Source organism: Malus sylvestris, chromosome 9 (assembly GCF_916048215.2).
Source record: "Malus sylvestris chromosome 9, drMalSylv7.2, whole genome shotgun sequence".
NCBI lineage: Eukaryota > Viridiplantae > Streptophyta > Magnoliopsida > Rosales > Rosaceae > Malus > Malus sylvestris.
This window is the reverse complement of record NC_062268.1, coordinates 10,278,383-10,294,337: the sequence shown is the minus strand read 5'-3', so window position 1 is coordinate 10,294,337 and position 15,955 is coordinate 10,278,383. Positions and strand designations below refer to the sequence as shown.

At 39.1% G+C, this 15,955-nt stretch overlaps 3 protein-coding genes across 3 annotated transcripts; 2 read left to right on the top strand and 1 right to left on the bottom strand.

The window, feature by feature from the left end:
* Positions 1 to 2,750: 2,750 nt before the first annotated feature.
* Positions 2,751 to 4,644, bottom strand: LOC126633780 (40S ribosomal protein S20-like). The gene is made up of 3 exons (XM_050304337.1): positions 4,590 to 4,644; positions 4,380 to 4,496; positions 2,751 to 2,977 (listed from the first exon to the last, which is right to left on the bottom strand). Exons 1-3 carry the CDS (start codon positions 4,642 to 4,644, stop codon positions 2,751 to 2,753), a joined length of 399 nt encoding a protein of 132 aa, XP_050160294.1.
* A 3,716-nt stretch (positions 4,645 to 8,360) lies between these two features.
* Positions 8,361 to 9,044, top strand: LOC126633779 (7-deoxyloganetin glucosyltransferase-like). Its single transcript, XM_050304336.1, has 2 exons — positions 8,361 to 8,479; positions 8,603 to 9,044. The coding sequence occupies exons 1-2, from the start codon at positions 8,361 to 8,363 to the stop codon at positions 9,042 to 9,044; spliced, it is 561 nt and encodes a 186-aa protein (XP_050160293.1).
* Positions 9,045 to 9,477: 433 nt separating this feature from the next.
* On the top strand, positions 9,478 to 11,142 carry LOC126582844 (7-deoxyloganetin glucosyltransferase-like). The gene is made up of 2 exons (XM_050247072.1): positions 9,478 to 10,012; positions 10,211 to 11,142. Exons 1-2 carry the CDS (start codon positions 9,478 to 9,480, stop codon positions 11,140 to 11,142), a joined length of 1,467 nt encoding a protein of 488 aa, XP_050103029.1.
* The last annotated feature ends 4,813 nt before the right edge of the window (positions 11,143 to 15,955 follow it).

Below are 15,955 nucleotides of genomic sequence, written 5' to 3'. Positions count from 1 at the left end.
GCCTCACATAGACATTATAAAATTAAAAAAATTAAAAAACAAATCTAGCAGCTGAAGGAGGGCAAAATCTGTTTCACTGTTCTAAAAATCTCTGCCTAGCGTCGCCTAGGCCCCACCTAGTCACTAGGCGGTTAGTCACTACCCCAATTAATCCCTAGGAGTTTGAAAATTAAGAAAGTGCCCTACTTGCTTAGGCGTCCTCCTAGCCTGCCTAGCTCGTCTAAACCCATCTGGGTCACGACTCTTACTTGGACAGAAAATCGATAACTTTCATATTGCATTTTATTTTGTCAATAAAATGTAAGAGACTTGTGGAATACTTGGATGAACACTCATTATATGCTTGTTCTCCCTGTTTTCAATATGTTTTAATACTTTATATCTATATGTCATTTTATTTTGCAATTTATGCATCCAAATACAATTATGTATTTTTTAAGTATAAATAGGCACTATTTATACAATATATAATAATTTTACTTAAATCCGCTTAGTCTGCTTAGGCTCTTGCTTGGGCGCTAGGCCTCAACTCGCCGCTCGACTAGCGTCTTGCGTCTTTTAAAACCTTGGCTGCACCCTCCATTCCACCCTCGTGAAGCCCATCTACACTTTCAAATCCTTTTTCTTTTGTATTTTGAACTTTCCGTTTAAGGGGTGTATTCAATTGGGAATTTGAGATATTTTAATTGATTTATAAATTCATGGATTTTTATGGAGTCTAATTGATTTGTAGAGATTTCATGTAAAATTTTGTTTCAAATCCCTCAAAATCTCTTGGGGAGATGTAAGATTTGTGAATGCTTAAAATACACTACAAAATCTCTCCAATTCCCTCTAATTCCTCAACTTTTTCAAATTCTTTAAGCTGGAATGTTATAAACTTTGTTGATGCACAAAACCGGAGGTCTTGGAACAACATAAGTCCGACCGTGAATCTGCAAGAAAGTAAAGAACACAAGATGTATCGTGATTCACCCTCAATGTTTAGGCTACGTCCATACTGATGTTGATTGTATTTCTTTCTAACTGTATGTATGGATTACAAGGGTGAGGAGGCCCTCAGAGAAAGAGAGAGTTTGAGAGAACTTCTCTGTTTGTGAGCCTTGTGGCTTTGTATGTGAGGATGAGAGCTTCGTAATGTGAGAGTGAGGCTTCAGGTTTGTGAGGGTGAGGAGGCCCTTTTATAGAATAAAGGTTCCTCACTTATTACATATTTGCCCCTCCATTTATTACATAATTACATTTGAGTCCCCCGTGTATTATACGAGGTCTAAATACGGAGGCCCTAAGTATGGTAAAAACAGTAGTCCTCCAAGTCTTCAGTCAAGAGAGTCTTTTGGCTAGAGACTTGAAATTCAGTCCATGTGTAGGCCGAAGTAACTAGGTGTCGTCTGGAACTAATACTCGATATGAGGCGGTGCCCAATCTGAAATGATGCTCAACTAGAAGTAGCACATGTTGCGAGGCTGCTCGATTTGTGGCTTATGTTGCCTTGGTTGGCTGGGCTTGTGGCGTTGAAAGTGAGGGAGTCCCTTTTATAGAATAAGGGCTCGCTCCTCAATACATAAATGATGGGCTAGAGTTGATGCTCGCGGCGAGGCGGTTGCTCAGCTGGCGGCGATGCTCTCTAATGAAGATGAGGGATTCCCTTTTATAAAATAAGGGTTCGCTCCTCGGTACATGAATAATGGGTGCTCTCTAATGAAAGTGAGAGAGTCATTTTTATAGAATAAGGGCTCGCTCCTCAATACATAAATAATGGGCTAAGCCCCCCAAATATTTTTCATAAGGCCCAGTTGTGGAAGCCCAATATATGGTACATAGTGCAGTCCCTCAAGTCTTCAGTTAATTGAGGTTGTTGGCTGGAGACTTCAAATTCAATCCATGTATGGGCTGAAGTGGCGGTTGTTCGGATGCGGTATTTGTATACCCTGCACTGAAACTTTGTAGGTGAAGCTTTGCAAGTGAAGCTTTGAAGCTGGAGCTTTTGTAAATGAAGCTTTTGAAGCTGGAGCTCTCAAAACTAGAGCTCTGTAAATGAAGGTTTCAAAGCTAATTGACATGAGTGATGCTCATGAATGTTTATGTTGATTGATATGAGTGATGCTCATGGATGTTGACATGAGTGATGCTCATGAATGTTGACATTAGTGATGGTCATGAATGTTTATGTATGATTGACATGATTGATGCTCATGAATGTTTATGTATGATTGACAGGAGTGATACTCATGTATAATTTTGGAGTACTGGACGTACTTTTGATCACCTGGTTGGTGATAATAGAGGGCCTGACTCTTTTGGGCATATGGGTCTTCACCCTCCACATAACATTCCAGCCCATTATTTTGGGCTTGCCGTTTTTTTATTTTTTATTATTACCCTCTGATGGGGTTTATACAGATGTCTCCGAAAGATAAGAAAAATAAATCACATCATTCAAAAATAAATCTGACCCTCTGCTCAATGGGTCACGCCCATAATGCCATCACCACCGCAATTATGTCTACTTTTTTTTATCTTCTTTTGCTTTATGCTTTTGCTTTTGTTTTTCTGCTTTGCTTTTGCTTTTCTGCTTTGCTTTTGCTTTTCCACCGCACTCTCTCTGTCTCTTCACCTTGCAAATGTTGTACCACGTCGCGCCCACCATCTTCCACTGAGTCAACCCACTCACCGAATCACGAACCGTCCCCGCCCGGCACCGCAGTCCATGGCCGCAAGACACTAGCCATTTCTCCAGATCAGGCTCTCTAAGTCACACTCACAGCAAGCTCATGAATGGCGATTGTAACCTCCACTTCAACACCTGGTTCAATTGTGATGGAAATACTTTGCTTGATAACATCAGGTGAGCTGAACAAGTCGATAGCCCTCTTGTAGACCCGCAACTCAAATCTATCCCATGTGTTGGTACCTTCATCACATGGGGACTTCCTAGTTGTAATGTTCAGAACCTTGGATAGACATGGAGACTTCCCTGTGAACCAGTTTAGTTGCCAGAAGGGGAAGTCAGGCAATACCACTAGAGGTTGACCTTGGGTGAGTCTTCGGGTGAGACGGGAGCGACCTCCGTCTGAAAGGGACGCTTCGCAGTGATCTCAGACCTTCTATTCCTAAACAGTCTCCAGCTTCATCCCCTCTGCTTCTCCTCAAATGCCATAACTTTGTACGCAAAGCTCGTCGGTGGCTTCAGCTTGAAGGCGGTGCGACAGTGTGCGGATTCAGAGGTGGGAGAGAGGATCGAGCTCTGAATTGCCCGCATAGCCTCCACCTGCACCATTTAAGAAAGAGATGAGATAGAGAGAAAATAGACAGGGAGAGATTCGGGTTTTTGGTGGGGGTTCTGAGAAAACAATGGTAAGGGTGAAATGACTGGCAGGGGGATTTAAAAGGACGTGGGGGAGGTTGTGAAAGTCATCGCTACTTTTGGCGGAGGTTTTGAAGCGCCAGAGAGAGAGAGAGAGAAAAAAAAAAAGACAAAGAGACAAAGAGTTTGGAAGGGCTTTGGTTTTCTTGGGTTTTTACAGATCCACGGTGGATAATGGTGCGGTTGTGAAGGTTTCACGGTGGTGAGATGAAAAATTAAGAGAAAACCGACATAGCTTTTCGTGTCGATTCCCACAGACGGCGTCAAATGTTGATGCACAAAACTGGATGGGTCTTGGAACAACGTAAATCCGACCGTGAATCTGCAAGAAAGTAAAGAACACAAGATGTATCGTGGTTCACCTCAATGTTTGGGCTACGTTCACACTGATGTTGATTATATTTCTCTCTAACTGTATGTATGGATTACAAGGGTGATGAGGCCCTCAGAGAAAAAAAGAGTTTGAGAGAACTTCTCTGTTTGTGAGCCTTGTGGCTTTGTATGTGAGGATGAGAGCTTCGTAATGTGAGAGTGAGGTTTCAGGTTTGTGAGGGTAAGGAGGCCCTTTTATAGAATAAGGGCTCTTCACTTATTACATATTTACCCTTCCATTTATTATATAATTACATTTGAGTCCCCCGAGTATTTATACGAGGTCTAAATACGGAGGCCCTAAGTATGGTACAAACAAACTTCTTTAAAATCCTAATTAAATACACTCAAATTTCTAAGGATTTTAATAAACTATCTTAAAATCCTGATTGAATATATTTGAATTTCATATAATCACTTAAATTCCTAGTTGAATACCCCTAAATTCATTAAAAAAATTAAAACCCTTCAAAATACCAATTGAATTATCAATCCTTAAAACCCTGACATATCTTCTGATACAGCAAAATACTCCCAATTAGTGCAGGAGAATCCATCTGGAATTTCTTCCAACCCTCTCACCTCAGCCTCCACATTTTTCAAAGCCTCCAAGCCCGTCCCTTCATTTTCAGAAACTCACCTGCATGAGTTGCAATATAGCTCAATTGCAAAATCAAAAGGTTCAACTGAAACTTCTCCCCAATAAGTTTTTCAAATTTTCTCATCCATCGGAATTTTAGGGTGCCATCTCGGAATCCTAGCATTGCAAATTGCAAAGGGCAAAACCCAGAAACAAAAAGCTTGAGAATTTACTTGCCGCGATTAAACAATGAGAAAATGATTCTCTTACTTCTTATACTTGAATCCACTGGGTGCTCTACCATCAGAGATGTCAAGGGTGCCATTTCTTTCGCAATTCGAGTTGCACAGTGCTTCAAAGATTACAATGGTGCCATCTCTTTCAGGTTGACCCAGATTCAAGTATTCTCAGCGGAGGAGCCAGACCCCCTTCTTCGAACATTGCTTTGTGAATCACGAAGGTGACGTCAAGCCCACTGTTTCAGTGCTCAATGGGTTTGTGGCATTCACTCGCTATGGCGTAAATCTTTGTGTTCGCAGAAGGCAAAACTTAGAGAGAAACCAATGGGTCTCTGTTTTGATTTTGTTGGAGATTAAGCTTGTTGCAGAGATGAAGATTGCTTGGATGTCAAGTCTTATGTAAAGCTTTTAGTGTTTTGTTCTTAGTTAGAGTAAATTGTAGCAATGATCTTTTAACTTCATCAATTTGAGCAATGGTTCCTCACTAAAAATTCATTATCATTGATCTCTTAACTTATCAAAACGTGCAGCTATGGTTTCTCAACTAAAAATTCATTACCATTGGTCCCTTAGCTTTAATCTAACTGGAGTGGTCCCTCAACTTTAGCCCAATTGGAGCAATGGTCCCTCAACTTTAACCCAATTGTAGCAATGATCCTTCCAACATAACTCATTTTGACAAAATTCTGACGAAGTTGACGAAAATGACCATAGCTACACGTTTTGATGAGTTGAGGGATCCCAATTATAGCAATGGTCCTTTCAACAATGATCCTTCCAACATAACTCATTTTGACAAAATTCTGACGAAGTTGACGAAAATGACCATAGCTACACATTTTGATGAGTTGAGGGACCCCAATTGTAGCAATGGTCCTTCCAACATAACTTATTTTGACAAAATTCTAACGAAGCTGACGAAAATGACCATAGCTACACATTTTAATGAGTTGAGGGACCAATGGTAATGAATTTTTAGTTGATGGACAATTTCTCCAATTTGATTAAAGTTGAGGGACCATTACTATAATTTACTCTTAGTTATAACATGAACACTCAGCTGCAACGCACGACTAAGATTAAAATATCTTAATGACTTATTGTGCCACATGTCTTTTCTGTTAGAAGGTTTAAGTGAAGCTTGTGCTGCTCAATGGGGTTTGTTACTCGTAGGGTCGTGTGAACCGTTTGAAGCTTAAAGGCTAGATTCTCTTCGTGTATTCCTTCACACTTCTTGTGTGAGTGAGTGATGATTCAATACAATCCAATGCATTGAGAGCAATGAACTCTCTCAGCAAGTTTTCTGATAATTCTTCCTGCTTGCTTCGTCAAATTTTCATACAACTATTTTCCAGTTTATAGAATGCAAATTTACAAAATCAACAGATTCTTTAATTTATTTATTACATGATTTCTGCAGAGAAAAACTAGATATGTCCAGGATCAAAACCCAATTTATATTAAGTTTGTTTCAAGTAGCCTACTTTGGCTCTTCATTCGTCTCTCAATTTTCTTTCTATTTTACTCATCTTTGTGCTGAAACCACTTTAGATGGTTACTTATTGGGTTTCAAAAGAACTATTTTCTTATATAATTATATCTACCTTTGAATTTTCAAACAAACTAGTTTTCACGTGTTCGAACCATAAACATTTATGTCTACTGTATATAGTTTCGACTATATGAAATAAAAGCATATGTCTGTAGGCACTATTTTTAGTGTTGATAAAGCTTTTATCTATCAAAAAGCTAAATCCTATTTTCTCAAGCTACTGTACTCCATCGTTTCTTCTATTATGGCAATGCTATTTTAGATGGTACAGAAGAAAAGGCATCCTCACCGTCTTCTATCTATTGAACTCGAAGTTTTTGATCATCTATAAAGCTCAACTGCATGCAATTACGCGATTGCAAATCGAATATGAGTTCCATGAAGGTAGGTGATAAGCCTCACACCGTATTCATATTGCTTCCATTTCAAAGCCATGTCAAGGCAATGCTGAAATTAGCAAACTCCTCCACGATTGAGGCTTTCACATAACCTTTGTCAACACAGAGTTCAATACAACTTTCTTAAATCTCTCGGACGCAACTCTCTTGATGGCTTGTCTGACTTTCATTCTGAAACAATTCCTGATAGCCTTCCAGTGTCAGATGCAGACTCCGCCCAAGACTCCTTTTTGCATTGTGATTCTGTATAACAAATTTCTTGCCTCGTTTCGTAACCTTGTAATAAAACTAAATGACATGGCAACTTCCAACATTGTTAATCCTCCAGTGTCTTGCATTGTTTCAGATAACCTCATGACGTTGACTATCACGGCTGCTGAAGAATTTAGACTCCCTATCGTGCTGTTCTTTACTTTACCGGCATCTGCATGCAACTTAATGGGATCTAAACACTATTCTGCTTTGGTAGAAAGATGACTTGCATTGCATCACTGAAATGTAAAAATATTGAAGAATTTCTCTAATTTTAATGATTCATTGCTTGTTTATTACATATGACTTATGAATATGATTACTCCGGTGTTATAGATAAGAGCTGTTTGACAGATGATAGATTGGATTCAGGAAATGAAAGCTATACACTTAGGTGTATTTGTTTCCCTTCACTAGCCCTCATTGGACTGGACTAGACTAATAGTTAGTCCAGTCCCATGTTTGTTACTTCACGGGACTAGCTTTAGTGGGAGTAAGCCGGACTCGCCTTGACTAAGGACCGTGCTAGACGGTCTTAGCGAGAGACGTCGCGAACCATGGGACTAGCTAATCCCTTCGATCGCTCTCTGCTCGCGTCCTTTACTCTCCTCGTCCCCAACCTTGAATCATGAACAAAGACCACGATTGAGAACTCATGAGCTCCGTCGTCCGATTCACCTCTCCTCAAACCAAGCTCATCGGTCGCGCCCTTCGACCTAGAAAACAGAGATATGAAGAACTTGGCCACAAACTGCATCTTTGTCCTGTCCCACCTCATTCCCGCGGCTGAGGAATAAAAGCAGAGAAACAGACGACCACCACAGCCCACCCCATATATCCGAAAGAAACAATTCACATGGCATTGGCTCTGAACATCATAATCCCCCACACCACAGCTTTAAGCCTAAGCACTTCTCTGCCCTCTCCCAGAGAGTCCTCGAGCCCTCAATTCCAAAATAAATACAAAGTTTCAACTCGCTCCGTTACCCGCAGCTCAGCACCCGCTCCATGCCATTTTCTTTGAGGCAAAACAAAATAAATACAAAGTTTCAAACTATAAAAAATAAGAAGGAGGCCAGAGTAATTTGAGGTGGATCGGAAGAAAAAAGGGAGATAGGAGAAGACAGAGGTACAGAGAAAGGAGAGGTAAACAGTGGGCGGAGAAAAAGAGAGGTTTAGACAGAGAGAAGATGTCGAACAAAGAAAAAAGAGTTGAAAGAAGATGATTCTAGAAAGAAGAAAAAAGGTAAAATATTATAAAATATTAGTATTTGATTAAATTTAATAATAAAATAGTAAAAGATATAGATTATATAATATAATACTAAAGTCCTGTTTTTTAGTCCAACACTGCATCAAACGCTTCATTAAATCAGTCCAACTTAGTCTAGTCTAAGTCAGTCCAGCTTAATCCCTGAAGCTAGTTCAGTCCGAGATAGTCTGGTGCACAAATGCACCCGTAAGGGCTCTCCCCTACTGGTATAGTGACATCATCCTTAACTTCACCTTTGAAGCAGTGGACAGAGCTCATAAAGCTTCAACAGTTGTTTTTCATACTTTTGATGCATTGGAACGAGATGTTTTGGGTGCTCTCTCATCTATGCTTCCGCTTGTTTATGTCATTGGCCCTCTCCAATTACTTCTCAATCAGATACCGGAACACCCTTTGAAGCCTATGGGATACAGTTTATGGAAAGAAGAAACCGAGTGTCCCCAATGGTTAAACGCCAAACTCTGTTATTATGTGAATTTCGGCAGTCTAGCAGTGATGACACACTAACATGTTATTGAGTTTGGCTGGGGACTTGCAAATAACAAGCATCCCTTCCTGTGGATATTTAGGCCATTCTGGTCAGTGATTTTGCCACCTGAGTTTGTGGCTGAAGCCAAGGAAAGAGGTAAGATAGTAAGTTGGTGCCTGGAAGAGAAAGTCCTTGACCACCCATCAGTTGGAGGATTTTTAACACACAGCAGCTGGAACTCAACAGTTGAGAGTTTGTCTACTGGACTGCCTATACTCTGTTGGCCACTCTTCGGTGACCAGCAGACAAACTGTTACTTCACTTGCAACGGAAGAGGCAGTGGCATGGAAATCGATAGTAACGTCAAGAGAGATGAGGTGGAGAAGCTTGTTACAGAATTAATGGATGGGGAAAGGGGAAAGAAAGTGAAAATTAAGGCCATAGAGTGGAAGAAACTTGCAGAAGAAGCCACCGGTCCACATGGTTCTTCATCCAAAAACTTGGACAATTTGGTGAATCAAGTGCTCTTAAATAACAACTAGATTGCATTCTCCGTATAAATTTTAGTCTTAATAACTAGCGATGTACTGCACAACTAGTTTCTGTTTGCCCCCTGTTCAATTTCCCGGTGAAAATTACACAGATTTCCTATGTTGGAGTTAATTGTTTAGAAGCTAGCGCAAGTTGATGTTGCAAAGATTTAAAAAAAAATCCTAGTGGTTTATAATCTGATTAGGTCATAGAAAAGACACATGAATGAGCCAAGAGGGTAAGCTGTTATCATATATGTGCTAAAGAGATTAAAATCCTTTGGTAGTAAGACATTTTCAACTGCCGGCTGAAAGAGCAAAATTACAAAGAGCAAACCCAACCCATCCGTCCATTACTTATCGGACTCATCGTCATCTGTTACAAAGTAGACCAAAATATATATGCAGTAGTACTGTCTTCCAGTAGAGATACACACAATCTAATATGAGTAGTTCCATTGCAGTAGTAGGTTATAAGCCTCATGCTGTATGTACTCCACTTCCACTTCAAAGCCATATAAAGGCAATGCTTAAATTAGCAAAGCTCCTCCACCATAGAGGTTTTCACATAACCTTTGTCAACACCGAGTACAACCATAAGCGCTTTCTTAAATCTCTCGGCCCCAACTCCCTCGATGGCTTGCCTGATTTTCAGTACAAAACAATCCCAGATGGTCTTCCAGTAAGTTCAGATACCGATGAGGATGCCCCTCAAGATATCCCTTTGCTTCTTGATTGTATCCGAAACGATTTCTTGGCTCCGTTTCGTAACCTTCTCCACAAACTCAATGACAACACAGATGGTTTTGGTAGTCCTCCAGTGACTTGTTTGGTGTCAGATGGTTTTATGACATCCACCATCACAGCTGCTGAAGAGCTTGGAATCCCTATCGCACTCTTCTTTACTTTAGCTGCAGTTGGCTTCATGGGATCTAAACAATATTCTGTTTTGGTGGAAAAGGGACTAGCACCCCTCAAAGGTGAAAGAAACGTTGAATCAATTATTGCTCAATCTATGATTAAATACTGCTTGCCAATTTTTTAAATGCCGGAGCGAATGTGCTCCCTCATATGCACCAATGTTTGAATCCCTCTCCATGCAGTTTAATTAGATTAGTTTAAAGTATATCATTGTATAAATAAAGTGATGAAATTTGTCTTATGTTGTTGTGTTGTAGATGAGAGCTGCTTGACAAATGGATATTTGGACATGGTAATAGACTGGGTTCCAGGAATGAAGGATATCCGTTTAAGGGATCTCCCGGGCTGCTTTCGAACTACAGATCCAAATGACATTGTGTTTAACTTTGCCATGGAAGCAGTGGATAGAGTTGATAAAGCTTCCGCAGTTGTTGTTCATACTTTTGATGTGTTGGAGCCAGATGTTTTGGATGCTCTCTCATCTATGCCTCCACCTGTTTACGCCATTGGCCCTCTCCAGTTGCTTCTCAATCAATTGCCGAAAGATCCTTTGAAACATATGGGATACAGTCTATGGAAAGAAGAAACTGGGTGCCTTGAATGGCTAAACGATAAGGCCCCGAACTCAGTTGTTTATGTGAATTTTGGCAGTATAGCAGTCATGACACCACAACAGCTTGTTGAGTTTGGTTGGGGACTTGCAAATAGTAAGCTTCCATTCTTGTGGGTAATTAGGCCTGATCTGGTTGTTGGCGAATCAGCAATTTTGCCGCCTGAGTTTGAGTTCGAAGTCAAAGAAAGAGGCGTAATATTGAGTTGGTGCCCTCAAGAGCAAGTCCTCAACCACCCATCAGTCGGAGGGTTTTTGACACACAGCGGTTGGAATTCAACGATTGAGAGCTTGTCTTCAGGAGTGCCTATGCTGTGTTGGCCAGTCCTTGCCGAGCAATACACAAACTGTTACTACACTTGCAATGAGTGGGGAAGTGGATTGGAGATTGATAGTGATGTGAAGAGAGATGAAGTGGAGAAGCTTATTAGAGAGTTGATGGAGGGAGAGAAGGGCAAGAAAATGAAAATTATGGCCATGGAGTGGAAGAAACTTGCGGAAGAATCTACAGGTCCACATGGTTCTTCATCCAAAAACTTAGAGAACTTGGTGAATCAAGTTCTATTGAGAAAAAGCTAGAATTATCCATTAGAATGTTGTTAAACTTGTTGCTAATGCTGTTGTTGTGGGTAGCAGTATTTACCATGCAGAGGTTATTGTCTCAATAAATAATAAAAATGTCACCGTCTTGAACTTCAATTTACTAACTTTAATCTTTGGACGCTTATGCACCTTCCATCCTGTGATTGCTACAATTTTGTATTTCTTTGTGGTAACTTTAAGAAAAGAAGAAGAAGATGGCAACCAATTTACATGGTGATACATAGAAAAGATCAAACTATGATATCCGAGTTGGTTAGGACAACGTTTGCACCCAAAGTTCGAATATCTTCCCATGAGATTCGGTTAGTACCATATAGTTGAAGAAAGAGAGACTATCATAATTCTGATCATGTCTTTAACATTTTTTTGGTTTTAATTAGGATGAATGATAGGATTTTTAGTATGTGCGCAAATAGGGTTAAAATCACGTAAAATACTTGCAAGAGTACAAAGAAATTGTAATATAATCACTCATGCAAGGTCGTTATCTATCAGGATTGTTTGACAAATTTGTAATCAAACTAATTCTTAATTAATTATTTAAAACAGATTTTATCAAAGATTTGAGATTTTTGAATTTTAAGACTAAATTAACAATAAAAAGAAATTTGGAAATAATGGCAGCAAAGAAGGAAAACATTTTTTAAATTAAATCAATTATGGGAAAGACTAGGGTTTCACCATCACCATTAACAATCTTATGCAATTTTACCAATTATTTATGAATTTTCATATACATGATTTGAATGTTAGCTTTTCCTAATGCGTATTTTCCTTGTGATGTTCAAGCGAAAACGTATATTTAACATGCAATCCGTATGTGCTTTCAGATCAAATATAAACATGCAAGACTCATTAAGTTTTGTGAAAACCCTATGAAAAACCATGCAACCCTTAAGAGCATGGTGTTTGCCTTAAGTTAACTTACAATTACTAATCACAAGAAGCCTTCCTCAATTTCAGGGTGATGTTCCAACCGAAATTGCATCAAATTACTTGTCTAAATATCCTAATGGTGATCAATCATTAAAATATATAGATAGTTTAGTTGCGCTGATTAATAATTCAAAGAAAGTATGCATCCATTCATAAGCAAATTAATAAAATCACATATTCATGCTACGGTTCATGGCATCACCCTAGTAAAAGGAATTAGTTATGCATACTCATAATAAAAACCAAAGAAAATATCATTAACTAAAAAAGTGTTGAAAACACCTTATAGGAAAAAAGTCTAAAATTCTCCAAAGCTTTTGCTAAGTTAGAGAACCTTAATGGCCAAAAAGCCTTATTTATACTACCACAAATTAAAATCCCTCATAGAAAAGGCTTTCTAAAAACTAGGAAATAGAATAATAAAAGGATAACTTAAAAACACACTTCAAGTATGACTAAGAAATCTGCCCAACAGAGAAATAATCACGTTTCTGGACCTTCAAAGCCTCAAAATAGGCCCAAAACGAATCAAATTAAAGATTATAACCTCCTCTTCAAGTTCCAAGAAAGCTCAAGTCCAAAATCCATCATCTTTCAGCCCAAAAGTCACAAACAAGCTCTGTAGCCCAATCTGCCAACACTACACGCTAGGCATAATTAATTTGCCACAATCAGATGCTTCGGGATAAAATTATGAAATTTTGACACACTCGCTTGACATACTCACGAACCCGCTCCAATTGTAATCACTAAAAAATTCCACAGTTTGATTACTTTACGCTCAAAACAAGTTTACAAGTCCTACATTGAAAACACATAACAAATCATCAAAATAATAACCAAAATATACCAAGAACAGGGAAAAATATATAGTATAAAATTGACTCATCAATGAATAAGAGCTACATGAATGAGCACAGAGGACAAAGAGAAAATGTCACATACATACATACATACATACATACATACATACATACATATATATATATATATATATAATGTCTTAGACTAGAGATATAATCTGAGATGACTAGTTCCATAGAAGTGGTAAGCAATAAGCCTCATGCTAGAAGTAGTTCACTTCCACTTCTTTTCTATTGAGAGTGAATCTCACATTGATGAGCAGATGGATCTTGCATGTGCTTATAAGTAGTTGGGTTACTCTCCATATTACTAATTGTGCTTATAAGTAGTTGGTGTTGAATTGTGGCCAAGTGGCAACTCAACATCACCTTTTAGCTATTAAACAAAGCAAAAGAAAGAAAAAGACAATATAATTATGTCCCTTCCATGTTTTGGGGAGGAAAACATGGCACCTTGTCTAAAGTGAATTGTTTTGGCCATAACACCCGTGGGTTTTGGTTTTTAATATGGGGTTGTTGCCTTTGGAGAAATGAGAGAGAGAAGAGAAGAGTGCATCAGAAAACAGAGAAGAAAAAATAGAAGTGGAGCATCCCCTCTTTGAAGAGAAGAAGAAAGTGCTCCTCTTTTTTGTTAGTAATCATCCACCAAGGTAGTTGTTGTTGTAATAGCTTTGAGCTATATGTATAGAGAAGAAATTATTCATTATATTTCTTTCTCTATTTGTTTCTGTGGTGTGTGAGAGCTATTGGGTGTATTGGGTTATTTGGGTTGTGAGATTGCCAACACTTTGTAAACTCCCATTTGGTTGATAGTGGATTCTTGGGTGAGCTCCTACTGCTCCGAGGACGTACTCCAGTTACACTGACTGTTGAGGAACCTCGTTAAAATCTTGGTGTCTTTAATATTTTGTTCTTGCATTTTCATTTGATAAATTTCCTGTGGGTTAGCTTGAGTTGGTTCCAACGGGTTTGGTGCTACCCTAGCACAACAATTGGTATCAGAGCACTGGTTGCTCTTGGGTATTGTCTAGTTGCCAAAGATGTCAGACGGGCAAGATGAGAATCATTTTGGAAGCAGCTCCGGGTTTGCAAGAACTACGGTGCAAAATGTAAAGTTCGAAGTGGAAAAGTTTGATGGCACAAACAACTTCGAGATGTGGCAATGTGAGGTTAAAGATGTGTTGGCTTAACAAGATCTACTTGCCGCTTTGGGAGAGAAGCCGGAAGCTATGTCGAAGCCGGAATGAGAAAAATTAAATTTGTGGGCTTGCTCTTCAATTCGGTTGTGCCTTGCAAAAACTCAGAAGTATTTTGTGATGCGGGAGACATTAGCAAGTATGTTGTGGCAAAAATTGGAAGACAAGTATATGACAAAGAGTGCAGAGAACCGGCTACACTTGAAGAAAAAGCTCTACCGCTTCCAATACAAAGAAGGTACAAAAATGATTAGACACCTTGATGCTTTTAATAAGTTGATTGCCGACTTGTTAAATTTAGATGAGGATATTAAGGATGAAGATAAGGCCTTAATATTGTTGAATTCATTGCCGGACTCTTATGAGCATTTTGTTACCACTATTATGCATGGTAAAGAAACTGTGAAATTTGAAGATGTGTCAAATGCCTTGATGAATTATGAAATGAGGCATAGAGATAAAAATCATGATAGTACCTCTGAAGCTTTATTTGTTAGAGGTAGATCATCGGAGAGAAGATCATCTTCTAGTAGGAAAAAATCACAGTCTCAACCTAGAGGAAACTCTAAAGGTAGAAAACCTTTGGAAATGGATGAATGTGCCTTTTGTCATAATAAGGGCCATTGGAAGAAAGATTGTCCTAGGTTGAAGACCAAAGGCAAAGAAAGTTCTGAAGCTAATGTTACTGAGGTTGAAACTGATTTTTCTGATTTTGCTTTAACCACTTCCTCATCATTTGATTGTGCTACTAAGCGGGTGTTGGATACGGGTTGTACTCATCATATGACTCCTCACAAGGATTGGTTTTCAAGCTTGAAAGAGTTTGATGATGGAGTTGTGTTCATGGGAGATGACAATCCTTGCACAACAAAAAGGATTGGTACAGTTCAGTTGAAGTTGCATGATGGCATGGTTAAAGAGTTGACAGGTGTTCAGTATGTACCGAATTTGAAGAAAAATCTTATTTCTTTGGGTACTTTGGAATCCAAGGGTTTTAGGTTTCATTCAGATGGACAGACATTGAAAGTTACTTATGATGCACTTGTTGTGATGAAAGCTCCTAGATGTGGCCATTTGTATTTATTGCAGGGAAGCACTGTGACAGGTGAAGCATCTGTAGTCTCTGAAAATATGGGCACATCTGATTCAGATACTACTAGATTGTGGCATATGAGATTAGGCCATGCCGGTGAGAAAGCTCTACAAGGGCTTGTGAAAAAAGGTCTTCTAAAAGGTGCCACGACTTGTAAACTTGATTTCTGCGAGCATTGTGTCTTGGGGAAGCAAACTAGAGTGAAGTTTGGTACTGTTGTACATCAGACGAAGGGCATTCTTGATTATGTGCATTCAGATGTTTGGGGTCCTCCAAAGACTCCTTTTTTTAGTGGTAGACATTGGTTTGTGACCTTTGTTGATGATTATTCAAGAAGGTCTTGGGTTTACACTATGAAGCACAAGAGTGAGGTATTGAGCATTTTCTTGAGTTGGAAGAAAATGGTTGAGAACCAGACTGGGAGAAAGATTAAGATTTTGAGATCGGATAATGGTGGTGAATACACATCCGACCCTTTCTTTAAAGTTTGCAAAGAGGAAGGAATTGTGAGACATTTCAGTGTTCGGGGAACTCCACAACAAAATGGAGTTGCAGAAAGATTGAATCGAACCTTGCTTGAAAAGGTTAGATGTATGTTGTCTCAGTCGGGTTTAAGCAAGTCATTTTGGGCAGAGGCAGTTAATTATGCATGTCACATCATCAACCGGTTACCCTCAGCTGCTGTTCAGGGTAAGACACCA